The following is a 27,182-nucleotide window of genomic DNA, read 5'->3' on the forward strand; positions in this document are numbered from 1 at the left end:
TCATCACCATCATCATCATCCTCATCCTCAGAATCAAAATCAGAAGCCATTGGAGGAGGTGGAGGAGAAGCCTTAGGAGCAAAACCTCCCATAGTCGCCTGCTGTCTAGCAATGCGGCCAATACTAACGTTCACCTGATACAACTTTGTAGAGAGTGTATCTAGACAAGCATCCATGCACTGAAGCTGTGCCATGGTGTCTCCTAGTAACACATCACTCGTGGAAGAGGAGGGAGTGAATGTGGATTGAGCAAATCGAGATGGAGTCAGACAGGTGGGAGCTACTGAATCCGTCTGTCATGACCTAAACTGCACCTCGCTACATTTAACGATAGCATAGTCTATGGCACAAATATGAGTGAAGTGGTCGGACACAAGAAAAGGGATGGAAAAATGGCGTAAAATCCTCGTGATAGCGGAAGAAAAGATGAGCTTATTACGGGATGCCGAATCCAGATGAACATCCATAATGGAAAGAATAAAATGAAAAGGGAAATCGATAGTAAGATGCTCAAGGAGGGATAACAAAAACCGAGCATGAGGCTCTATAATGGAGTTATAATGAGAGAGAGGATGGAGTACAAAGGTCCTCACCATGTTAAAAAACCGAGGGCTTTTTGCAAAGCCCGAATAGTAAGTGAACTGGTGCTCACCCCACTCAGAAGGACACTCACAAAAAGCAGATTTAAGCTCATCCTTGGACACAATCCGCACACGCTCACAACCAAGATAGTCAGGGAACTCTACCCTAGGAACCCGAAGCACATCCGCAACAAGCTGCGATGTGACAGGAATGCGCGTACCTCGAACGCAAGTGAAGAAAAGAGGTACTGAACGATTAATCCTGTGCATGTTGGAGTAAAACTCTTGGATAAGCACAAGAGGACAAGTGATCGGGACGTCACACAATGACTCCCATCCCCGACTGTGAATGACATCGGGAAGGTCGGTGTCGGTGAAGTTCGCCAGAATGACTTAGCATTTCGAATGAATGCCGCATCTAGAAAAGTTCTCCGAGAATGCCTTGTAGGCATCATCATCACGGAACTGAAGAGAGAGAGGAGCAGAATCAGAAGATGAAGAGGCTCCTGAACGAAGAGGGTTCCGAGCCGAAGTAGATTTATGCTTATGTGTCATAGACACGACTAACGTAAACAGAAAGAGAGGGAAAGAAAAAGAGACAATCAAAAAAGCTCCAAAACAATTCAAACATAGCATGTATATTGAAAAAGAGTACGTATGCATGGCAAATGCATGAACATGTGACATGCAAGGTAAATTGTATCATGGCAAATGCTTATGTGTCATAGACACGACTAACGTAAACAGAAAGAGAGGGAAAGAAAAAGAGACATTCAAAAAAGCTCCAAAACAATTCAAACATAGCATGTATATTGAAAAAGAGTACGTATGCATGGCAAATGCATGAACATGTGACATGCAAGGTAAATTGTATCATGAGCTCAGCCCAATCCAATCCTATTTGCACACATCTAAAATGCATGATAATACAGTTATTATGGTAATGTGATGCAATTCATGAGATTTTAAACTCATTTAAGTAAAAACCCATCCCAAAATTTCAGCAAACACTCATCAATTTTGAAAAACCCCAAAAGTTTTCAAAATCCCCAAAACCTAGGTTTCAAAATATGAAATGCATGAAGAATGAGAGATTAGAAGCTTACCAAGTGAAGAAAATCTTGAAAAAGATTGAAGAAACCTTGAGGAGAAGATTTGGAGTGAGATGAGAGTGTTTGGGATGAGAGAACACGAAGCTATCAAGAGAGAGATTGAGGGAAATGAGGTTCGGATCGCATGAGGAGAATATATAGAGCCTCAGTAAATCTCGATAGATGAAGGTGTCGAGAAAGGTGTCGAGGCAAGTGTCGAGGATTTAGCCGTCAACAGATACAAGTGTCGAGAAGGTGTCGAGGTACAAAACATTAGACACAAGAGATGAGGCTCGATCGATCCACCAGGTGTCGAGAAGCTATCGAGGGGACATGAACTTTCTCAATCGACCCACCAGGTGTTGAGGAGGTGTCGAGATTGCGATAAGAAAAAGCTTGGAAGCTTGACAAATAGCTAGGTGTCGAGAAGGTGTCGAGCTAACTTTTAAAAATAGTTTTTTGAGAAGAGAAAAACACAAACATGAATGCAATCAAGCAAGCAACTCAACCAATGATCCAAACACCATATTAACCTCTCAAAATCATCTCTCAACAGCAATTTTAAGCAAATGGATCCCAAAAACACACACACACACACACACACACACACACACACTAAACAGGTCTAACCAATTTTATATTTCAAAAATAATTCAAGACAGTTTAGTGAGCATACATTAACATATGTAAAACCTTGTGATGGCTAAATCACATTGTACCTACACATGTATCAAGAGTAGCAAAGAATATTGCGTGTTATGTGTGAAAAATATCGCAAGATTGCATAAGTATATACATGTTATGACGATTTGAGATATAAGAAAATCACTTTAACTCACACACAATCATAACTGATTGATGGGGACTATTATCTTTGAGGTACATCCTATAACTCCCACATCTCCTAGAATACACGCTTATAATCATATTTAAAAGCATTTTTGATCTTTTTGCTTTTTATTTTTCTTTGCATATTTTTCTTTTAAGCAAATCATGCCTGGGTATATAAGAGATAGAGAAGAAAAACTCAATTATGTTAAGCTTTTGACGTTCCAATTTTGCTATGCCGAAGCACACAAATGTTATTGACATTGCACTTTTGCTATGCTGAAGCATAAAGATGTCATTTCATGATTGGTGGGCAACAGTGGTGAGATGGTTATTTATGCCTTTTTCTTAGGATTTTCTAGTCCTTCCCATAAAAAAAAAGTGATAAAAGTGTTAAGTACAAGAGATAACTTAATCTTACTCATCACAAACAAGAGCCACAAAGCTCACTCGCTTAGTTGTGCATAGAGATGCTCATCTAAGTTACAAGAGATATATAGTTTAGAAAACTTTGTTTCAATGGCCATCCAAGGTACACAAGTACCAATGTACACAAACACACACTGTTTTTGTATTTTTTTTATTTTTCAATTTTTTTTTAATTTTTATATGAAAAACAAAGCAAAGCAAAACTGAAAAAAATAACCAAACAAAAACATGTTAAACAAAGTAAAGCATAAAAACTAGACTGACTCAAAACAAAAGTAAAACACACAAGTTATGCAAAAACAAAAACAAGAAGAGAGAAAGAGAAAAGTGATAGAATCACTTGGAGTCCTTTTTCTTCCACACCTTGGAAGAACCTTTCCTTTGATTAAACCCTTGAACTGGCGGTGAGGGGAAAGAATTGAAACTGTTCAAGTTTGAAAGGAACATGAGGGCTTTGAGAAGATCTCCATAGGGAGCAAGAGAGGATTGAAGCTGCATCTGGTTCCTAGATGCTATCATGCCGTTGCTCTGTTGAGTGGCTAGCCATTTATAGCAATTTGGTCAAGTATGACCGGTAACTCCACAATGATGACAAAGATGCTGCTTCTTCTGTTTAGGCTTTTGAGAGTTAGCCTTCTTAGCCCTAGGGTTCTTAGCTTTCTTCTTATGTTGCTTAGGGGGTGCGCTTAAGATAGATTTACCCTTGTCTATGTTCTCACTAGCTAAATCAGTTTTAACATCATTATTCTCAATTTCAACATTATTACTAGAAGGAACAAAAACAGTAGTACTAGTAGAAGCAATATTAGAGGAAGAGAAACCATACCCTAAACCTGTTCAATCAGAAGCAGATTTCTGAATACTGAGCATCTCATCAAGCTTTGCACTTGAAGTCCTCTCCAATTGAGCTCTGACTTGAAACAGCTTCGTTTCAAGTTTCTTAGTCTTTTTAGCCAATAAATTGTTCTCGAACCTCAGTGCTCCAATAGTCTAATTAGCCTCATCAAACTTTGTGAAAAGCTCTTCACGATCAAGTTCCACATCACTGAGCTTTTTGGTGGTCACCCTATAAAGTTTCTCATGTTTCTCAGAAATCTTGTATAATTTCTCATAGGCTGTATGGATATCATCTTAATAATCCATCTTCTCAAATTTGGACTCCACCAATTCCTCTTCTTCATCCACATCTTCAACAATCCCATCAGTAGGATTGACCATGGCAGTGAAGGCATTTAAGATTCCCTCATCCCCATTGTCGGAATTATCCTCAGGCTCGGTGTCGCTCAAAGTAGTAGCAAGTGCCTTGCTCTTCCCAATGCTTTGGAGATATGTAGGACACTCCTGTTTCATGTGACCAAACCCTTGACACCCAAAGCACTTAGGTCTTACGGGAATAGTGTACTAACCGCCATCCCTTGCATCCTTCTTCCCTTTGTCTTGACTCTTGAATTGAGAAGAACTGGATTGCCTACGGTCCTTGTCGAAGCCCTTTCCATTTGCATTCTTCATAAACTTCTTGAACTACCTAGTGATGTAGGAGTTCATTTTAGAATCTTCATCATCTAAAGACTCATCTGTCTCACTACCCTTGGCCTTCAAGGCCATGCTTTTGCCTTTACCCGTCTTGCCAATCCTAGTCAAACCTAACTCGTAGGTCTGTCGATTACCAACCAACTCAGTCAAAGGAATATTGTCAATATCCTTTGATTCTTCTATCGTCGTGATCTTGGCATGGAATCTCTCAGGTAGAGATCTGAGTACCTTTCTCATAATCTTGGGTTCAGGAATGATATCCCCAAGATTGAAAGCTGAGTTCACTATATCCTTGAGCTTGGCATAGAACTCATCAAACGACTTATCCTCATCCATCTTAATCTCTTCGAAGCTTGTAGTGAGCCTCTGAAGTTTCAAATCTTTGACAGCCTTAGTTCCTTCATAGGTTGTCTGGAGGATGGTCCATGCTTCCTTTGCAATTTCAGTGGAGGATATCTTCTTGAATTCCTTATTGGTGACCGCATTGAATAAGGCATTCAATGCTCTGCTGTTGAAGTTTGTCGCCTTGATCTTGGCATCATCCCAATCGGCCGGTGCTTCCTTCGGCTTGCCACACTTTCTTATCTAAGGACTGCAAGAAAGATCTCATGCGTACTTTCCAATATGCATAGTTAGTGCCATTAAATAAAGGAGGTATGATTAAAGACTGTCCTCCATTCATGACAAACAGGGGTCAATGGATCAATACAACAAAGATTAACCCTAATCAGAGTGTGACTGCTTTGATACCACTTAATAGGCCAAAATCGAATTGATCCCTTGTGATAAATTAACCAATTAATTTAGCCAAGTGAATTAATTAAGTTAATTAACATGCAAATGCGTGGTAGCACAAACAAATCACCAATAAACTAAGTATGTAGTGGAAAATAAATAATACAGTGATTTGTTTACGAATGGGGAAAACCTAACGGCAAAAACCCCACAGGGTGATTTTCAGGTCACCACTTTCGAAATTCCACTATTATCACAACAAGCGGTTACAAGTAAAAGAATCTCAGTACCTTATACCAACCTACAGTTGAACCCTTACCCCAATACCCAATTGGACTTGTTCTGTAGTGACAATTTCTCCTTTCGATGCATGGCTCCCAAGTACGTGACTAACCAATTGCGCGGATCCCAGTACGTGACTTCAATCACCAACTAGAGAAGGTCGTTGGCTACAAAGTTCTTCAGTTCATCCCAACGATGAAGATCAAGAAAATGCTTGGTCACAAAACCCTACGGTGCACATACACAATAACTTCTTCAAGAACGATGAACTAAGAGCAAATTCTGTCTCCGGTTACAATTTGCTCGAACAAACTTTGCTCAACATTTGTGCAACTTGTGAACACTTTGATGGCCCTTAAAATAATACTTTTAAATGTCTAGGATTAGGAGAAAAGAAGGCCCAAAGACACATTCATGAATTCCAAGAAAACAGATCAGAATTTCTGTTTCTTTCTTAAACCTCGACAGATAGGAGGTGTCGAGCAACTGTCGAGCACACAGGTTGAAACAGCTTTCTTAAGCTCGATAGATGCAGTTGTCGAGCTTTAATGGATTTGCACTATTCAGCTTGTTTCTTGGATAGACTTAAATGATTTCGACACTTGATCTTGAAACCTTGTTTCTTGGACAGACTTGAATGATTTCGACACTTGATCTTGAAACCTTGTTTCTTGAAGTATTAAAAATACCTAGATCTACCCAATTACAAGAAAAGTGCGTTTTGTCAAAGGATTAGCCAATTATATAAAATAGTGACATATGTTCCTAACAAGTGAATCACATATGTCCTAACAAAACCCAAACGTAATCAAACTCAGACCAACCAAAACGGAATCAACCTCAAATTCGCTGCTTTCTTCTTTCTCATGTTTGCATGGGGTGTGGATTTGAGAGGACGAGGAAGAGAGGAAAAGAGAGACAAAGAGGATGGGATTGTGTGGGTTTTAATGAAAATGAGAGGATGAAAGACTGAAAAGAAAAATGTTGTTCTTGTATTTAAATTTGGGTTGGTTTTTCTTTTTTTTTTTCCTTTTTTCTTTTTTTCTTTTTTCTTTCTTTTAAGAAACATCTTTGTTGGTATTTTTGTTATTCTTGTTCAAAATACACTTAGATCTTGATTCATGTGATTTTTGTTTTTAATTATGTTTTTAGTTTTTTATTTAGTTAAAATTGATAAATTAGTTTTTTTTTTTTTTTTTTTTTTTTTTTTTTTAAATTTAGATGCTAATGTGGCATTTTTTAATGCCAAATAACATTTGTTATTATTATTTTAATGGCCACGTCAGCTTTTAGTGTGCCAACAGTGCACTCCGTTTGCCACGTAGGCTATTTTCCGTTAGTGAGATGACGGTAGGGACTAAAATGGAACGGTTTTTGATTTTGGGGACTAAAAGTGGTAAAAATAAAATTTAGAGACCAAAGTGGGAATCGCCTGAAAATGTGATTTCTGCAAAAAATAAATCCATTGTTTGGGTAATGTCGCAAGACAAAAATGCAAAAAAGGAGGAAGTAGACACATGACTGAGTTCTTATTTCGTACTTAAAAATTTGATCACTAAAGGAGATAAGTGGAAGTACCAACTTGAAAATGGAATTGAACTTGAGGGTCACAAATGAACACCATCAAAAACTCTCAAGGATAAAAGTAATTAAGGCACAAGACAATGAAAATCAACCATGTCAGTTGAACTTGCCAAACAAATGATAATTAAAAAAAAAATACAAAAAAAAACAAAAGTTACAAACTTAAAAAGCTTAACAATTTTTTTTTTTTAATAGATAAATCTGAACTATTGTTCTAAGAATGTGTCTCTTGAAAACTAGCCTAATCCTACTTTATATATATATATATATATATATATATATTTTATGGTGAAACTAGGAATAGATATATTCCAACTAAAAATGGAGTACAACAGAAAGGAAAGCAGCTAAGGAACAGAGTTACATGACAAATCAGATATCAAAAATTGCAGCATAAGAAGAGGGGAGATCCCTTTCTAGAATTGGGATGTCTCGGAAGATCTAGTTGCTTTGGTCAATTCGTGAGCTATTATGTTGCTGTCCCTTTTCAGGTGCTAAAAGGAAAATCAGCTGAAGGTGTTCTTGGTACTTCTAATCTCCTAAAGGATATGTCCCTATTTGCCCCCATCCTCACCAAAGTTCAAATCTTGGACAAGGGAAAGGATATCAAATTCAAAGATGGTTTGAGAGAGTTTTATTTTTGAAGCAAGTTGGACTCCTTGTTGTAATGCAAGGGCTTCGGTAACCTCTGCTAGATAGGGCATGGGCAAAAACTTACTCATAGTTGCTAAGGGTGATATATGGCTATCTCTAATAATCACCCTAATGCTAGAGTTTACGTTATCATTTGAAGCTGCCCCATCAACATTGATTTTGAAAAAGCCATGAGGTGGGGCTTTCCAAGTGAGATAGATGATGGTTGTAATGGGAGGGAAGTTGAGGTGGCACCTTTAAAGCCCACCAAAGTTCTTTTGGCTATTTCCCAAGCCTAAGTAGGAGGAGAGCCCAAGTCATCATGAGCAGCTTGATTGCGATTCCACCAAATTGTCCAAGCTATAGTAAAGAATAGCTCTAAGTCATGGGGGTACCTTTATCTAGCAATTTTGAGGGCGATGTCTAGGACATTCTAAGCTTTCAAAGACAAGTCCACAGCGTAGTTATTCCAACAAGCCCAGTATTTTTTTTTTTTTGCATGCTCACAATAAAGTAAGGCATGAGGGAGGCTTTAAGGGACTTTGTCACAGAGGAGGCAAAAACAAACAGTGTTCACACCTCAAAGCTTTAAATTTCGCATTGTGGGGAGGGCATTCATGCATGTCCACCTAGCAAAAATACAAATTTTTGCTGGTAACTTTAGCTGCCTTATCAATTTCTAGAGTTGAGACCTTGAATCCCTATTTGAGCTTTCTCCCTCCTCATTGGAGTCCACAATCTTAGCATCAATGTAGTAAGCTTTTTTAACCATGATGTAACCCCTTTTATTTCCCACCCATATTAGTTTGTCTTTTGGCAGATTGTAGCTTAAGGGGATTTTTAGGATCGAGCTTGCTTCAAAGGGGAGGAACAAAGCCTTGATAGTATTCACTTTCCACCATTTTGTGTCCTTGTCGATGAGGGATGAGACTATTGGGAATTCTCCAAGGTCATTAGGGGGAGAAATCGCTTTATAAGTAGTTGGAGTGGGGAGCCATTTATCTTCCCAAATATGGATTCTTCGGCCATTTCCTACCCTCTATCTGGTACCATTTCTTATCACCTATAAGTTATTGTGGATGCTTCTCCAAGCATGGGAAGGATTACTACCCTTCTTTAAGTTGAGCACATCATTAAAAGGGAAGTATCTAGCTTTGTATACCTGAGCAACAAGTGAACCTGGATTTTGGAGAATTCTCCAACCCTGTTTGGCTAACATAGCGAGGTTAAAAGAAGGGTTAGTATACCCTAACCCTACTTACTCTAAGCAACATAGCCTTTTCAAATTGGCTCCACATCACTATATATCCCTCCATCAAATTTTTCCATGTAATTATCTAGTGTGTAGAAGGTGATGAGATTATGTATGGGCCAAGGGGACTACCTTTTGATTTTTTTTTTTTTTTTTAAAAGATGTCGTATAAAAATTTCATAGCTAGCTCCCCCCTAAAATTGAAAATGTCTCCTTAAAACCCCAAAGTTCAAGTGGCCATCTACAAGAACATGTAGAATCTTTTTTTTTTTTTGGTAGAAGAGGCTTTTCCTTAACAAAAACTAACTAGCCCCAGCAGAGCTAATAGAATGGTTATACAAAACACCAGTCTAAGTTGAGCAACAAAATAGAGAAGAGCTCTTCTTCTAGCAAGAGCGTCGGCACACTTATTGGCTTTCCTGTAACCTATGTTGCATGGACACGGCATTTTTGGCCCAGTACTCGTGTCTGACATGTGTTGGACACGGGTATTGGTAAGACATACCCAAAATCCGTATCCAATGATGTCTCTCCTTTTTTTTTTCTCTTATTTATTTATTTATTAATTTTGACACGGCGGACACAGAAAATCTTAAAAAAGAAAAAGAAAAAAAGAAAGCTCATGATTTTGACATTTGGAAAATCACTTACCATTGATCTTGTTTGACTAAATCCTAAAAATTTGCTTGCCTCTATCTTCTAGGACTGATGCCTCACACAGTCACACACACACTCCTTCAGACTTCAGCCCTCACTCCTCAGCTCTTCTCATCTGCTGTGTCGAGATCAGTGACCACCATAGAGCGTAGATTGATGACCATCAAAACTTCTCCGATGACCCCAAAGCCTTTCTCTCACTCTGCCGTTTCTCTCTCCTTCTTCAAGTATCGCTAATTGCATTCTTTCTCTCTCCTTTGGTCATTCTTTCTTTTCTTTTCTTTTCTTTTTTTCCTTTTTTGCTTTGGGATTTATCTGCCTACTGTGTTAAATAAACTAATAAACTAATATCACTTTAATAATATAAATGTTTGGGATAATAGTATAATTTACGTTTAGGTACCATCAGATTTGGGATAATAAATAGAATTGTTATTTATGCTAATAGTATATTATAGATAATAATAATATAAGTTTAAGCTAATAAATTGTATTTTTTTTTCTTTTTGTCTTTTTTTTTTTTTTTTTTGGTTTGTACTTTAAACAACATTTCATAGGTTTTATTGTATTACTTTGGGTGTTAGTTTACTTATTTGTTGTTTTACTTAATTTAAATCCTAGACATAAACATATTTTATGTCCTAAAATATTTAAAAATATACCTATATATAAATATTAATTAATTGCCATACTCACGCTATGTCGTACCATTTTTTTTTTTTAAATTACGGTCTCTTAAGGCCCACAACTTCACTGCAACACTTGCAGTAATCCCAATGGCTCTAGTGTACGGTGTACCCTCTGATCCAATCTCTGTTAGGCTCTTTGCTCCCTACAGAATAATTCAAGAAGATAATTAGGTATAGATTGAAGAAGGTCGAGTTCTTGACATCTCTTGTGAATGTAGATACCAAAACTGTGTCAACTCCTGCTTTTGTGAGCACACATTTGCAATGCTCAATCCATCTATGGTGATATTATAGAAGGACATCAGGTGTTTGATATAAGTCGTGACCATGGTTGTCAAAATCCTGATCTGAATCTTACAATCCTACAATTTTATGTTTCCACCTGCCCAAAACGATTTGGATCTTTCAAAGATCTTTGCAATCATTCAAGATTGGTAGGATCATACGATTCTGACGATTCTAAACGATTATGGTTTCTTGTAATCTTCTTTAACTTGACAAAAGACTCAGTTAGACCCAAATGAAAAATAACATCCCAATAAAATGTCAGGTTTTGAGGTTTTTGGCATCTTTAAATATTGTTTACAAATGGATGTAGCGATATATGGTAATTACATCAAATGGATGCAAATTTATGAAAGAATGTATAATTTATGTCATTATTTAACATACCAATGTGTTTTTTTTTTTTTTTTTCAAATAATGTAGGATCTTACGATTCATGATCTGATCTTATGATCCACGATCCCACCTATCTCCTACAATTCTACGTAGGATCCCGATTTTGACAACCTTGGTCATGACTAGGAAAAGGCTCAAAAGCTTTTAGTATTTTACAGAATCTTTACTAGTTTCCCCTTGTTCAGTTCAACTTGTCAATTATTTTTAGCTATCAGGAAAAGTTGCCAGTTGGTGTAAGAGCATTACCATCAGGTGTGTCAAATGCCAAATATTTGGCATTTGACACACCAAACACCAAATATTTGGCATTTGACACACCAAACACCAAAAAACCCTTATCATGAGGTGTTCTATATCCTATAAATTTTGACACATGTGAACAGTACCATTCCATCTTTATAACGGTATCGACAGATGTGTTAAAAAAAAAAAATTTATTCAACTTTTTTGTCTCTCCTCTCAATATTTTATTCAACTTTTTCTCTCTCTTCTCACAGATTCAACCCGTGTTCTCTCTCTCTCTTTCTTCTTCAGATCAAATTCCCTCACCCTCCCTCACCCTCACTAATCCCTCACAGATCAAGTCGCAGCCATCACATCTAGTTTGAAGACTCCATCGCCGCCATCACCACTGCTGATCTGAAGCTCGACTCTAGTTTTATTCAACTTTTGATGTGCATCTCAGCTATGCCACTGATCTAAAGCTCGCCGATCTAAAGCCGCCATCGCTGCCACTGATCTGAAGCTCGCCTTTGGTTTTATTCAACTTTTTGATGCGCATCTTAGCCACGTCACTGATTTGAAACTCACCGATTTGAAGCTGCGTCATCCTCCACAGCTCTCACCGCCGATGGTTGGTTGAGTTTGGTCATTGATTAATCTGTTGGGTTGGGGTTTTGTTGAAGATTTTGAGGTTTTTTTTTTTTTTTTTTTGTTGTTGTTGTTGTTGAGGTTTTTGGATTTGGAATTTGTTGGAGGATCCAGTGACTGTGGTTGTAGTTTGTGGCAATGGTTGTAGCGGTGGTTGTTGTGGCGGTGGTTGTAGTGGTGGTTGTTGGTTCTTGGGTGGTGGTGACTACCACTGGGCTGTGCATTTGTGTATTTGCTGGGTTTTGAGTAAATATATTATTTAATGTGTTGAATATATTATTTTAATGTTTAGAATCAAAGAATAGAAGATGTGATAAATGGTGAATTGTAAAATGGTGTGTTAAAATAATAAAGTAGGCTTTTGGTGTGTCAAAATGAAATTTTTTATAAGAGACCTGATGGTAATGCTCTAACAAGTTTTACCAATCACTTTCAATTCCCAAAAAAAAAAAAAAAATGGCGACCATGTTGTTGGTTGCTCCCTTCTAAAACAAAAACAATTTTTTTTTTCTTTTTTACCATAAAAAAAATTCTTCACTAAAGAAAAATTACAAGTAACTTGTGCTTTTTAAGTATATGATTGGTATTGGTTAGAGCCCAAAATTAAAAGTTTGGAGCTTCTGAATTTAGGCACCACCATGTTTTCTAGCTCCTATTATTGCTTAATTTACTATTGTAATTATATGTTTATTACTATATTTATGGTTGTAATTGTATTTTAATTTTAGATATATAGGAATTGATAACATATTATTCAAGTCAAGTACGACTTATTAATCAGGTATAAATGGGTTATTTGTGTTGATGTTTACATGACTTGTTAATGAAACCGGTTAAACGTATCGTGCCGAGTTTAAAGAAGTTAATACCATACCGTACCGGCCGGTATTTATCTTACCAGTCGGTGAACCGGTACGGAAACACTTATGTTTCGTTCTGCTTCAAATTTTGGTCAATACCGGAGAAAATCGGATGTTTCGGCCTACAAAACTGATTCAGCCTGGTAAAGAAAAAACCAAAAAAACATACCACTAAAAAAGAAAAAAGCCAAGAAAATGTTATCGCCACAGCTTTCAGCCTTGCACCCTTCTTTGTTTCTTCTTCTTGCATTGTTTTATTTTTACAGCCTTCTTCTCACCCACTTCTTCTTCTTCTCTGTTTTACATCGTTTCTCTTGTGGGTGTACTGAAGATCTGGCTGCAAGGCATGCCAAGTTTATTTCCTTCTTGTTTTGTACGCTGACCAGTGCTCTTCTCAATGCAAAAGTTAAAAAATATATTTAAAAGTTAGTTTCTAGGACACGTGGTTGATGGGAGGGTGTTAAGAGTTTGAAAAAAGCTTTGAGTTTTGCCTTTTTCAATGTGAATGACAGCCATCAGTCTTTTTTGAAATTTAAAACTTAGGGGGGTGTTTGGATTTCTAGTTTTCATAACTCTATTTCCATAACTCATAACTCAAAAATGGTGGGACCCAGACTCAAAAGCTTGTTTGGATTTCAATAACTCTGTTTCCAGTTTTGTTTCCATCACTCAATTCTCTAATTTTTTAGTGATGAGTTATGGAAACTAAAAACACATTTTAGGTGTTTTTAGTTTCCATAACTTAGTTTCCAATGGCATTTTGGTAATTAAACCCACATACATGGGACCCACTGTCAGTGTAAAGTCATTTCCAGGCACACCTTTTTCTTCTTCTTTCTTTTTTTCTTCACAGACTCACTCCAACAGCCATTTTCTTCTTCTTCTTCTTCATTCTTTTTCTTTCTTTTCTTCTTCACAGAAACACCAAATATACTTTATAAAAAAAAAAAGGGTTTCATTGCCACCAATCATTCCACAAAAATGTTCATCTACACGACCACAAAAATGGGTTTCATACCCACAAACATGTTCATCCACACGGCCACAAAACCTCATCCTCCATGGCGGCCACCCTCTCCCTTGCCGCCGCTGCTTCTCCAAACCCCACCCAATAAACCCAGCTTCATCCAACCTAATAAACCCAACTTCATCCCACCCAATAAACCCAGCTTCATCCAATCGATTTGATGACCAACTTGGCAGAGCGCTCGATTTGATGATCGACTCGGCGGAGCAAAGAAAGGCTCCACCGGATCTCGATCGTGGCGGTGGGTGAGCGGGTTGGCCGAGTGGATATCGAGTCGCACGTGACGCAGAGCGCTGCCACGTCGGCCTTGTACGTGACGGATGCCAAAGCTTGCTTTCTGTGCTTTGCTCTCTGCTTTAATATTTGAGCTTTGATTTTTTTGGAGCTAATAAGAGAGGAAGAGAATGGTGGGAGAGGCATTCTGTTGAAGGGGTGAAGGGGAGAGGCACTGTTGAAATAACAGAGTGGTCTGACACTCAGCTTAGGCATCGGACCCACAAAAAGGTGGAAATATTTGAGTGATGAGTATTAAAATTAGTTGCCAAACGGGTGTGGTGTAGAGAGTTGGGTATTTTAAGTGATGAGTAATGAGTGATGAAAATTGAGTGAGGAGTAATAAGTGATGACAAAAAAAAAATCCAAATAGGCCCTAAGCTTTTTTCTTTATTTTTTTCGTTGATTGAATTGTACTCATATGACATTTCTGCTCGTTGTTCAAGAATTCAGTCTTCATTTTATTTTTATTTTTTACTTTTCATATATTTTTCATTATAAAACTACCTTTTTTTTTTAGTTTCTCAAAAAAAAACCTATTTTTTTTATTTTTTAGGAATTAATCCAAGGTAAAAAAAAAAAAAAAAAAAAAAAAAAAAAAAAAAAAAAAAAAAAACTAGATCTATATATGTACTTGAATATCTATATTATTATTATTATTATTATTATAATTTTACAATTACAATGTTGGGTTGGATTAGAATGTAATATTATTTATATATATATATATATATATGTATGTATAAAATTGCTGATAATTCTAGAACGGTACACTGGTATTAATAGGTACCGAAATATTTCGTATCTATGATCAAACCGAAATAGCTCTCGGTACAGTATTGACTCCCTTGGTTGAGTCTATCTGTTTAATAAACAGGTTGTGTTAGGGTCAAGAATTTGTGACACTTTTACTAAACAGGTCGGGTACTTGGGTTTGGGTCAACCCATATAACTAAATACTCATGGCTTAACACGACAAGAACCCGACATGTGAACACGAATTGCCACCCCTAGTGCTTAGCCTATTCATTGGGTTAGGAGCGTGATAAATTCAAATTTATTTATTTATTTTTATGTATCATGACTGCTTAAGTTGATATATATTAAAAAAAAAAAATAGTATCTAGTTTTATTTTCGGCTAAAATGCAAAATTGACCTTCTAAATTTTTTCAGATTTTATTTCAGTCCTTTAACTTTGCTTTCATTCATTTCAGTCCTCTGACTTTCAAGTTTATTCAATTAAGGCTTTTCCATTAATTTTTGTTATATGTTGTGGTTAATTTTTTAATTTTTAAATGTTTTTCCTCAAATTTTTTAAACTAAAAAAAATTAAATTAATGATTGAAAAATATTTTCCAGATTAAAAAAAAAAAAAAATTTAACAAAAGTTGACGGAAAAGCCTTAATTGAATAAATATGAAACTTAGAGGACTAAAATGAACAAAAATAAAGTTAGAGGACTGAAATGAAATTTGAAAAAAGCTTAGAAGATCAGTTTTGCATTTTAGCCTTTATTTTTTTTTTTAGTATTAATTTAGTTTTTAATTTTAGTATATTTCTTAGTCTTGAATTATCAAAATTTGTTAATTCAAATTTTGGCCCATCCTTTCAGTCAAAATCTTGACTTCATCCTTGTGTTTGGGACAATAAGACTTTACACATGTACTAGTATAATCAAATATTCAAACTTCAAACAACTGTGAACACCCCCAAATAATTATGTTCATTTTAAATACAATCAAACTAGTACCAATTTAATTCAATCCAAATCTTATGGGACAAATGTGTAGAGTCTATAGACTAATGAAAATATGGTTATAAAAAAAATAAAATAAATAAAATGAAAACATGAATAAATTATAATTTATCCATCTAATTATTATTGCCACCATCATCATCATTATGTTGGTTCCCTCCTTCATGCCATTTTTGCCGCCAATATAGGCCATTCCATTCCACCTTCACTCCAACAATTAAAAGGCAATTACGGATAAAATAATATGATGGTTTCTATTTACACGTGACGTTTCTGCAAATCTTTTACAACTCAGACAAAACGATCCTTTCTCAGCCCAAAAGTTAGGGCATATTCTGAACTTAACACAAAAAGTCCAAAACTTTGGTGTTATTTATTTATATTTTTAATTAAAAAAAAAAAAAAAAAAAACTCATGAAAGCTATATGCCAACAAGGGCACGCATTCCTTTTGTTTTTATTTTTTATTTTTATTATTTTTTTTAAGAAACAATCACACACAAAAATTATTATTTATTTATTTTTGATAAGTACGAAAAGCACAGATACAGTCACCATTTTAATGTCAAACCTTTTAAAATAATATGAAAATGATGCAACATGTGATTGCACATCTCCATAAAACGATATTGGTACAGTTGTCACTTGTCATATCTCTTTCTTTAATGCCCGTTAACGAACGATTCTGGTACAGTTGTCACTTGTCAGTTGGCACTGTCCATTAGCGCAACCCAAAAAATAAAACCGTTTTTTTTAATGCAAATGATTCAACTTTTGTTTTATTTGCAATTTTTTTTTTTTATTTGTCCCGCAAGAATCGGATCGCTGATCTCACACACATACATTAAGAAATAGTTCATGATCACAATATTTTCAAAACAATTTTACACTAAATTTAATAAATAAATTATAACTGATTTTAATTTAAAATTTAAATCAATTACTGAAATTATTTTATTATCTACTAATAATATCTAGTGTGAGTTTGACTTCCGTTTAAAAAATCAATTTATTTTATTATTTAGTTTATTTTTATTACTATTCATAAGTCTCATTGCACTTTTTGGTACTATTTATGGGTCATACTGTACTATTTCAGCTAACTTTTATCTTTATCTAGAATACTTTCAATAAAAAGTTTTTAATTTTAACAAAATAAGCAGATTTCAAACATACTCTTAGTAAGAATTAAGAAGTTAGGATTTGTTGTTTAAATATAATTAATGGAGTATTTCTCCTTTTTCTAATGCCCACCCTATTGCACTTTCCAAGATCTTCTTTTGACATAAAGACCAATCATTAGCCTCTACGATTTTTAAGGTTAGAATAGAATGTGAAAGCTTTGTTCATAGTCATGCTCCACTTCCTCCATTAGCATAGATACCTAATGATTAAATAAAACATAAAAAGTAACAAACAATTAGAAATCTAAACGAAAAACAGATACATATCTACAATTCTACATAAGAACCATAACTTATTTGATAGGATATAAATAACTTTTAGACACTACAAAAAACGCGAGCTTTAGTTGTGTTTTTTTAAGCAGTGTTTACAAAAATGCAGCTATAAACTGGCTTTGAGCCGTGTTTGGCAAAAACGTAGTTACACAAACTGCGTATACCAAACGCAGCCTAAAGATCAGCTCTATAGTCGCGTTTTTTTATGTTTGAGTTGCGTTTTTGTGGGTTGGGCTTAGGCCGCATTTTAAAAACGTGGCAATAGACCCATCCGAATTAAAAAAAAAAAAAAAAAAAAAAAAAAAAAAAAAAAAAAAAAATTCCTAAAGCTACGTTTAAAAAACGCGGCCAAAGCCCTACCTAGAGCTGTGTTTTCTATAAATGCGGCTACAATTGCATACCTAAGCCGCATTTTATATAAACGCGGCTTAAAGCATGTCTGTAGCTGCATTTGTTTAAACACGGCTACAGATTTGGTATAAATTTAAAAAAAAAAAAAAAAAAAAAAAACCCCTAAACAATACTCTAATCTTTAACCCAATCTCTCACCTTCTCTCTCCCTCTCTCCCTTTGACTCCCAAACCCTCACCTTCAACCCACCCCTCTCTACCACCGATCCTCCTCACCCTCGCCCTAGCCTAGATTTTTTGCACTCACTCAATTCTGATTTGAAATTTTCTAGTTTTTTTTTTTTTTTTGGAAGGATTACGTTGCTGGATGGGACTGTGAAGGAAGGGAAGAAGTGGGTGACATCGCCATTGGGCGTTGCGAAAGAGATTTTGAAGAGTTTGGCTGCCAACGCTTTGATTTCTGAGGTCAATGGGGTTCTTTGGGACATGTCTAGGCCTCTGGGGTCTGATTGTAAGCTCAAGCTCTTCACTTTTGAATCCAACGAAGGCCGCGACACTTTCTGGCACTCCAGCGCTCACATTCTTGGCTAGGTATGATCTTTGCATTGGCGATTTTTCGCATTTGGGTTTTTTTTTGAAGAGAAAGTTTGAATGTTTGGCTTAATTTTGGATGCAGTCGCTTGAGCAAAAGTATGGGTGCAAGTTGTGTATTGGAACCTGTACTACAAGGGGAGAGATAAATTTTTGCTATGATTTTTGTGAATCAAAATGTTGTTTTGGAAAATTTTGGTGGTGCTTTTTTTTTTTTTTTTTTTTTTTTTGTGTTAATGTGATTTATAAATGCAAGGAAATTTTTTGTGATTTTTTTGGTGTTTTAGTTTGAATTGAGTGAATTACTTATACCATGATTGAGAATTTTATTTTTGAGCAACAATATGTGTATGTTTGGTAATGTTTAGCTAATGGTTGTTGTGTTTAGTATGCTAATCACCATTATTAATTTTAAGTTTCTTTGGAACCCTCCTGTTGTGGAGTCTTAACTTATATTTGGATATTTGCACTTCGCACAGTGATCAAGATTTAATCGTCTATTTTCTCCAGTTCAACCTGTGATGGGTCAGATTTACAAGTCTCAGCTGGTGGCTTGTTATTGCAGTGATAGTCATGTTTGATATATTCCCACTTTTCTCTTATGGAATTTTGACTTGTAGTTATTTGGTCATCATGGGTAATAGCAGCCAAGCCTTACCTCCAATAATTTTGAAGTAGGCATGGAACCTTTTTTTTTTTTTTTTTTTTTTTTTTTGCATAAGTAATAAGACTTTTATTGAAAAAACTGAACATCACGTTCACAATAGTGAACACTACATACAAGAAACAAATACAACAAGTTCAAAAACTAAAGCTAACAAATTGTAAGAATTCAGAAATTGAAATACAATGCGTAAAACCCCAAATATGAGCCCATCAAAACAAAGAGGAGATTTTAAGAGGTCTAAGGGTCTCTCTAGTCTCCATCTTGATTCTATTTTTATAGCATTCTTTGTTGATTGCTAGCTACTCTTCTTTGATCTTCATTCAGGTTTGCTTCTATTTGCTCTTCCTTTCTTTTTATTCTTCTTGTTACTAAGTTTTTTTTTTCCTTGTTGCTGAGTTTCATATGCTTGCTACTCTTCTTTGATCTTCATTCAGGGTCTCTAGTCTTTTTTTTTTTTTTTACTTGCTACTAAGTTCAATTCAGGTTTGCTTCTATTTGCTCTTCCTTTTTATTCTTCTTGCTACTAAGTTTTTTTTTTTTTTTTTTTTTTTTTTTTTTTTTTTTTTTTTTTTTTTACTTGTTGCTGAGTTTCATATGTTTGCTACTCTTCTTTGATCTTCATTCAGGGTCTCTCTAGTCTTTTTTTTTTTTTTTTTTTTACTTGCTACTAAGTTCAATTTACATATGCCAACATTCCATAGATTATTTTGTTTAAATTGTGAAGATGTTTTTGTGTGCCTTAGGTCAATGAAATATGTTTACCAGTTGTATTTAAGTTTTTGTTTTGTTTGCCTCTGGAATCTTGCTAGTTGATTGAAAATTCTCTCTCTCCCTCGGATTCTTTCTTCTGCCAAAGGATAATTACAAACACACTTTAATTATTATTATGAAAGTGCTTTGCTGATATAGTCATGAAAAACTTTAGCAAGAAAAAAAAAAACTATAGCCGTGTTTTTAAAAACACGGCTATAGATCCATTTTATTTATTTATTTGAAATATGTCCTAAAGCCGCATTTAATAAACGTAGCTTCAGACCTACCTAGAGCTGCATTTATAAGAAACGCAGCTTTAGTATTGTCTGTAGCCGCATCTTTTAAGCGCAGCTCTATGTTGAACAATTTTTTTTTTCCTGAAAAAGGACCTAAAGCATGTCTGGCCTATAACTGCGATTTTAAACGCAGCTCAAAGCGGAGCAGCTATAGGTCTCAGCCTATAGCTGCGGTTAAAAAACGTAGCTATAGACCCGCAAGGGGCTATTGCTGCGTAGTATAGACCTTGTTTGTAAATGCAGCTATATCCTATAGCTGCGTTTTTGGGGTCTATAGCCATGTTTTTTGTAGTGAAAATTGAAAAGCTAGCTATAGGATTCAAATCTTGCTAATTTGCTCTAGTCAGGAGATTGACTTCAGCAGCAAACTATTTTTATTTTACAGTGAAGAGAGCATGGGAAGCAGTAAAGAGAGATCGGCTAAAGTCGTAAGAATGGAGACAACCAAAGAGAAGAGAATGGGTCACATAATAATAGCGTAGGTCAGAATTTTTTTTTTTTTTTTTTTTTTTTTTTTTTTTTTTTTTTTTTTTGTGTGCATCAATCAGGTATAAAATCAAAATGAATAAATCCAATTAAAAATAAAAAATAAAAATGCTGATGTAGAAATTTGTGAGCTGCAAAACTTATCTATCGAACTTTAATGAAATTAACAAAAAGTCAAAAGTTTTGGTTTTATAGTATATATAGATAATACAATCATAATAATATTAATAACTACTATAATTAGCAATTATATATTATTTAGGAAATATAAATTGAGAATATAATGTTTTGTTGAATTTGCACGGCAGATGTTATTAACATAAATTCAAGGTAAAATTGTGTCATTTTAGTCTTTCACATACAATTTTTTAGTGGCATATATATATATATATATATATATATATAATTGGTCTTCTTCTTTCTTCTTCTTCTTCTTCTTCTTCTTCTTCTTTTTTTTTTTTTTTTTTTTTTTTTTTTTTTTTTTTTTTTTTTTTTTTTTTGAGAATGTACTATAACTGGTTTGTGTGTGTAAAAATTCAGTAAAGATATGACAAACAAGTCAAGTTGGGGGTATTCAATTTTGACCTACTCGAATATGACAAACAGGATCTTCAATATATCGAGTCATCAACCAAAAAAAAAAAAGTGTAAATATATGCAATTTTACAATTTACTTATTTGATTTTTCATATTTTAAAATTATTACATGATAGTTCATTATTAGTTTTTATTATCTATTGTCAATGTGGCTATGTGTGACCATGTAACCAATTTATTTTGTTAAGTATGTATAACATTTATTTATTTTTATGCAATTGTCATTATTTTTATAAAAATATTTTAAACTAAATGACAAAATGCAACTCACTGGCACCATATTATTTATTAACCAATTAAATATTTGAACATTTGGTAACTTTATTATACACACTGTGTCTAATTGTTGTTTAACTTTAGGTTGTACTAATCTGTGATTAAGGTGTGTAAGATTTTAGTCAATGTATGCAAAAATATTCTTAAGCATAAAATAAACTAATAAAAAAATATTTTTCTTGAAGCCAACCCCCTAAACAAGTGCCGCCGTCCCTGGTCCACTTGGTGATTCTTTACTAGTTGGGTCGGGTTGGTGATGAAAATTGATTTTTTATTTTTTATTTTTTTTCACTTACAAAACTTAATAAGAAACTATAATATATTACTTTTATTTGTTTCGTTCCATACAAACAAAAAACAAAGAAACAAAATCGCTCCAAACTAAAATTTTGATAATACATAAGTCTTAAGATTATATTATTATATAGTTCGATAATTAATTTTAATTGTACCAGTTTAATAAATTCATAATTGAAAAAGAGAGAAATTGAATTTGAAAGTCCAAAGATTAGCTTTATGTGTATAAAATAAAATAAAATCACTTATAAACAAGAACTTGGTTCTGAACTTGAAGAAGGTCCGCTTTGCACTGTCCATTTTTGCTTCTAATGGAGTCAACAATGAAGAAACCCCACGCCATTTGTATTCCTGTTCCAGCTCAAGGCCACATAAACCCTATGCTAAAACTTGCCAAACTTCTTCATTCCAAAGGCTTTCATATCACTTTTGTTCACACAGAGTTCAACTACAATCGCATAGTGAAGTCTAGAGGCCAAGACTCTCTCAAAGGCTTAGATGATTTCAGGTTTGAAACAATCTCAGATGGCTTGCCTTCAACAAACCAGCGAGGAATACTTGACCTCCCAGCTTTATGCACAACCATGTCTGTTGATGGGTTGTGTTCACTCCATGACCTTATCACAAAACTCAATAATGCTTCATCAGATGTGCCTCCAGTTTCTTGCATAGTTTCTGATGGGGTTTTGGGCTTTACCTTAAAGGCTGCCCAAGAATTTGGCATTCCGGAGGTGATGCTCTTCACTCCTAGTGGTTGTGGTGTGTTGGGTTATCTTCACTATGAAGACCTTAAAGAAAGAGGCTATTTTCCATTGAAAGGTATATCTCTAATTAACCATGCCACAATGGTATGATTAATAGGCTAATATTTTTTTGTTTTCCTCTTTATTTGTTGCTTCCCAATCAATATTAAGCATATACGATTCAGTATTAACTAAAAAAAAAAAAAGCACATGGTAAGATATACGGGTTGGTCTAATGATTCAATTTTTTTTTTTTTTTTTTTTGGCAACAGCCCCCTTCTTTTGTTTTTGTTATTCGGAGTGATGCTTGTTTGTCTGTATAATTTTTTTTCTCTCTTTATAACACTTTCGGTTCGTAAAAATTAAAAAAAAAAAATAGTAAAAATACTTATACTATACTTTGATTTATGAGAAAGTGGATCATTTCTATTATTTTTTTTAATGAATATATTTGTTGCAAGTTCTTCAATAGTTTATAGGATTTAGAGGAAATAATTTTTAAATTATTTGTAAATGTTAAAAATAAATTTAGAAGTTTAGTGTACAATATATAACTAAAACTAACCCACCCACTTTACCGATTTGAAACTATCCAATTTTTTAACCGACCAGCCATTTTTGTAATCTGGTGAGTTGGTGGTGGTTTGGAATTTCCAAAATAGCTCTTAAAATGTGTTTAAAGTAAAACCCATTAGGAAAAGGAAAAGTCAAAAACTAGTATTGTCCTATAGTTGCAGTGAACATGCAAACCCACTGCAACTATACACTGCAACTATAGGACAATACTAGTTTTTACCACCGGGGAAAGCATTCTATATCATAAACTTCCCCATCAGGTCCGCCCAGGGATGGCCAAAACCCTACTTGAAACTTTCACATATTATTCGAGATGTCATGGGTAAAGAGAATTGGGTTGGGTTTGGGAAATAAATTGATTTTTTTAGGTTGGAGTTAGGGATGGCTCCCTGTAATAGTTACTAATGCAGTTGAAATGAGAAGTTTATATACTCAAAAAATAGTCAAGTGTTTAAAGAATCCTGATTTTTCATGTTAAAAAATAAAATAAAATAGAACATATTTCTTATAGTACATAAAGAAAAAGTTAAATAAGATCAATAGTTTTTATTTATTTATTTTACACATTTTGTTATTCACTTATTTGTCTCAATCTTGTACGTAGATGAGGACTGCTTGAGTAACGGATATCTTGATACTGCCATTGATTGGATACCAGAAATGAAAGGGATTCGATTGAAAGATCTTCCAACATTTCTTCGGTCCACCGATGAGAATGACATAATGTTCAATTACAGCATAGAATCAGTGAATGATGCTGTGAAAGCTAGAGCTATTGTCCTGAACACGTTTGATGATTTGGAAGAAGAGGTTTTAGAAGCTATCAAAATTAAGTATCCTAATCTTTACACTATTGGTCCACTGTCTATGCTTAATCAACAATTTCCAGAAACAAAGCTGGAGACTGTTGAATCAAACTTGTGGAAGGAAGATAATGACTGCTTGAGCTGGTTAGATAAAAGGGAGCCCAATTCTGTTGTTTACGTGAATTTTGGAAGCCTAATAATAATGACTTCTGACCAATTGAGTGAATTTGCTTGGGGACTTGCTAATAGCATGTATTCATTCTTATGGATCATACGCTCAAATCTTGTGGATAGTGGAGTTGAGATCTTATCCAAGGAATTCATGGAGGAGACTAAAGAAAGAGGATTCCTTTCAGACTGGTGTCCACAAGAGAGAATTCTTAGTCATCCTTCAATTGGAGGATTTTTAACTCATTGTGGATGGAATTCTACGTTGGAAAGCATTTGTGAGGGAGTGCCACTGATATGTTGGCCTTTCTTTGCTGAGCAACAAACCAATTGCTTTTATTCATGCAACAAGTGGGGGATTGGGATGGAGATTGATACGGATGTGAAGAGAGACAAAGTTGAGGGGCTTGTGAGAGAATTGATGGAGGGAGAAAAAGGGATGCAGATTAGAGAGAAGGTCATGGAGTGGAAGAAGAGAGCCCAAGCAGCAACAAAATCAGGTGGGTCTTCTTACACTAACTTTGTTAGTTTAGTGGGGAAGCTAAAAGAGCTTACCGATATTGACTTTGATAATGTTAGTTGAGGTTCCATGGATTTCCAATCAAAAAGTGGGTGTCAAGGCATGGTAATTAGGTGTTTCACAAAGAAAACATTTGGTCCAAATTCAAATTTTCATAGAACTTATGTTAAGAGACCTAAAATAAGATGGATGTTTTAGTGTTTTACAAGGGTATGTATAAGACTCTTTTATACTTTTTTTTATTAAGAATTTTGTCAACATGCCAAGAGGCTTGTAGTTTAATTGGCATTTTTTTTTTTTTTTTTGTATTTTTAATAAAAACATCTAATATTATCCCTCATTCTCTATGGTAGGTTTGTAACTATCAAATTAAGAAAAATATATAAAATTGCCACCTCATATATCTAAAAAATGAAAAATTCTCTTCTATGCGACTTTACAATGTTGTTGGGGAGGCCTTTTTATTGCCATAACACATGGGTTGCATTCTCATAAAAGCACCCAATAGATCCTAGTTTTAAGGGTAGTCAACTCCAATATTAATGCCAATAAAAATATATAGTGAGCGTGATTTCATGGACTTTTCATCCAAAAGTTGGTGACAATGCATGTAACATGATAAGTAGGTGTTGAATTAGAAAACATTTGGTACACTCAATTTTTCATAGATTTTATGTAAGAGACCTCAATTAACATGGGTGGCCTGGGGCAGACCTTATAGTGAAAGAGTTGGAATCCAAGGTCACTTTAACATAGTTTGTCAGGGCCTAAGCCCAATAAGAAAATAGTTAATTTGAGGCCCTATTACAAGTTCACAAAATTTACGTGAAGTGAAAACCTAGAACTAGAAGGTTCCAATTCTGTCCTCAAACATGGCAAGCTTCGCATTAAAAAGTGATTCATGAGTCATGCATGACTGCACCACTTTTGTGTATATAATTCCACTTATTATTATTATTATGATCACCTTTACTATTTTTACCATTATAATTAAGACAACTTGCAATATTCCCATGTGACCTGATCATATTTCAAGTTAGCATAAAACTTTCAAAATTTTTATGTTTAACCCCTTAAATTTTAAATTAAAATGAAATCCTAAGCCCAATTTTATAAAGAATCTTAATAATTTTATTTTATTCTAAATCTCTTATGAGGTCTAATTTAATAATTTAATGAGTAATTACAATAAACCCACATGTGGTTTGACCCAAAATCACTTTGTGTACTTGTGGTTTGACTCGAAATCATTTTACCTACTTGTAGTTTGAAATGTATCACTTTACCCACCTGAGGTATGCTTTGTTTGTTAAAAAATAGGAACAAATGTGTATTTCTGCTTCCTTTTAATATCCCTCTCCCCAAAAAAAAAAAAAAAAAAAAAAAAAAAAAAAAAAGAAGAGAAGAAGAAGACAAAAATACTTGGAAAACAAGATCAAAAACTAATATTGGTCTCTCTCCATTCACACAAATCTTGAACACGAAGAACAAACCCCTAGGAAAAATCAAACCCAAATCAGCCTCCACAAAAACAAAAGGACTGCAACAAAGTTCATCGCTAAGGACTAAAAACAAGAAAGAGAAAACTCATCTTCTTCTTCACATGTACATAAAGATAGATAAAGCTCAAAATGAATAAGAGATCTTACCATCTTCACTGCCTATGTTTGATTTTGATACCTAGATGATGATCACAAGCTATAATGCCAAACATTGCTACTAATTTCAATAAAATGTTCCTACCAACGTAGCTACTAAAAAGAAAAATAAAAAAAGTCAAGGCACCCATTTAAGCATTTAAATATTTAGTAATGGAGAAAGAATTGAAACAAAAACAAAAACAAAAATAATTGTGCACAAGATGCAACCCATCTGCAGTAAAGTTGAAAAGAAAATGAAAAGCCAAAAGAAAGAAATGGAAGTGAAAAAAAGAAAAGAAAAAGAAAACATAACCGACACTACTGTTGAAGCATAAAGATTAGGAGGAATTACAAGTTACCCACCTGTGACTTGCCTTAAATTTAACTTATCCATCCGTGGTTTCATTTTTGACACTTTACCCACTTGTGCCATCTCACAAATCTCATGTTGCAAAAGCAAAAGGATAGTAGTAGAAGACATTAATCCAATTGAAGACAAAAGCATGAGGGAATAATCATTATTCTTTAACCCAATAGAAGTCATTCATTTCAATGAAACAAAAACAAAAGCCTAGCAACATGAGGTGGATCTGCTCTCTCTCTCTTAGGATTGAAACAAAAGCCCAGCAACATTGTTTCCTCTCACCCATTCTCTCTCTCTCTCTCTCTCTCTCTCTCGTTGTGGCGTTTTGGAGGTCAATCTACCACCATAGTGAAAAGCCCAGCAAACCCAGATCAACTACGATCATTTTTGTAAGGAATCGATGCCGAAGGTGGCGTTTTGGAGGTCGATCTGCCACCGTAGTGAAAAACCCAACAAACCCAAATCAACCACCACCGTTTTTGCGAGGAATTGATGCCAAAGGTTTAGATTGAACTACATCTCTTCTCTCTCAAAATTTGCTTCATTGGTTTCGTTTTATTTTTGTAGTTTTGGGTTGTGGATTGATTTGATTTTGGTTGTGGTTGTAGATTAGGGCTTGCAGTGGTTATGGTTTCCGATGGAGGTTGTAGTGGTTATGGGTTCCGATGGTGGTTGTGATGGCCCCAGATGGTTCTCAGTCTATTATCTGAAGCTCTTTGCCTTGTAGCATCTAGGATCTTAGTTTGGTAAGCATGCATGAATGGGAGCGTGTTTTGGGAGAGAAGAGTGTTTGATCTATTTTGGGTTTTGTTTTTGATAAAAAAAATGTGT

At 34.7% G+C, this 27,182-nt stretch overlaps 1 protein-coding gene across 2 annotated transcripts in view; it reads left to right on the forward strand.

Annotated features, from left to right (window-relative positions):
- Positions 1 to 24,629, forward strand: part of LOC126705847 (7-deoxyloganetin glucosyltransferase-like) — a 71,428-nt gene extending 46,799 nt beyond the window's left edge. The window contains exons 1-2 of one of the 2 annotated variants that reach the window (XM_050405065.1): positions 21,771 to 22,353; positions 23,458 to 24,629. In XM_050405065.1, coding sequence (XP_050261022.1) covers positions 21,846 to 22,353; positions 23,458 to 24,410 — 1,461 coding nt within the window. In that variant the 5' untranslated portion in view covers positions 21,771 to 21,845 and the 3' untranslated portion in view covers positions 24,411 to 24,629. Of the gene's footprint in view, positions 1 to 21,770; positions 22,354 to 23,457 lie in introns of those variants that run through there. The other variant, XM_050405067.1, reaches the window with a different exon arrangement.
- The last annotated feature ends 2,553 nt before the right edge of the window (positions 24,630 to 27,182 follow it).

This window comes from Quercus robur, chromosome 11 (assembly GCF_932294415.1).
Source record: "Quercus robur chromosome 11, dhQueRobu3.1, whole genome shotgun sequence".
NCBI classification, from domain to species: domain Eukaryota; kingdom Viridiplantae; phylum Streptophyta; class Magnoliopsida; order Fagales; family Fagaceae; genus Quercus; species Quercus robur.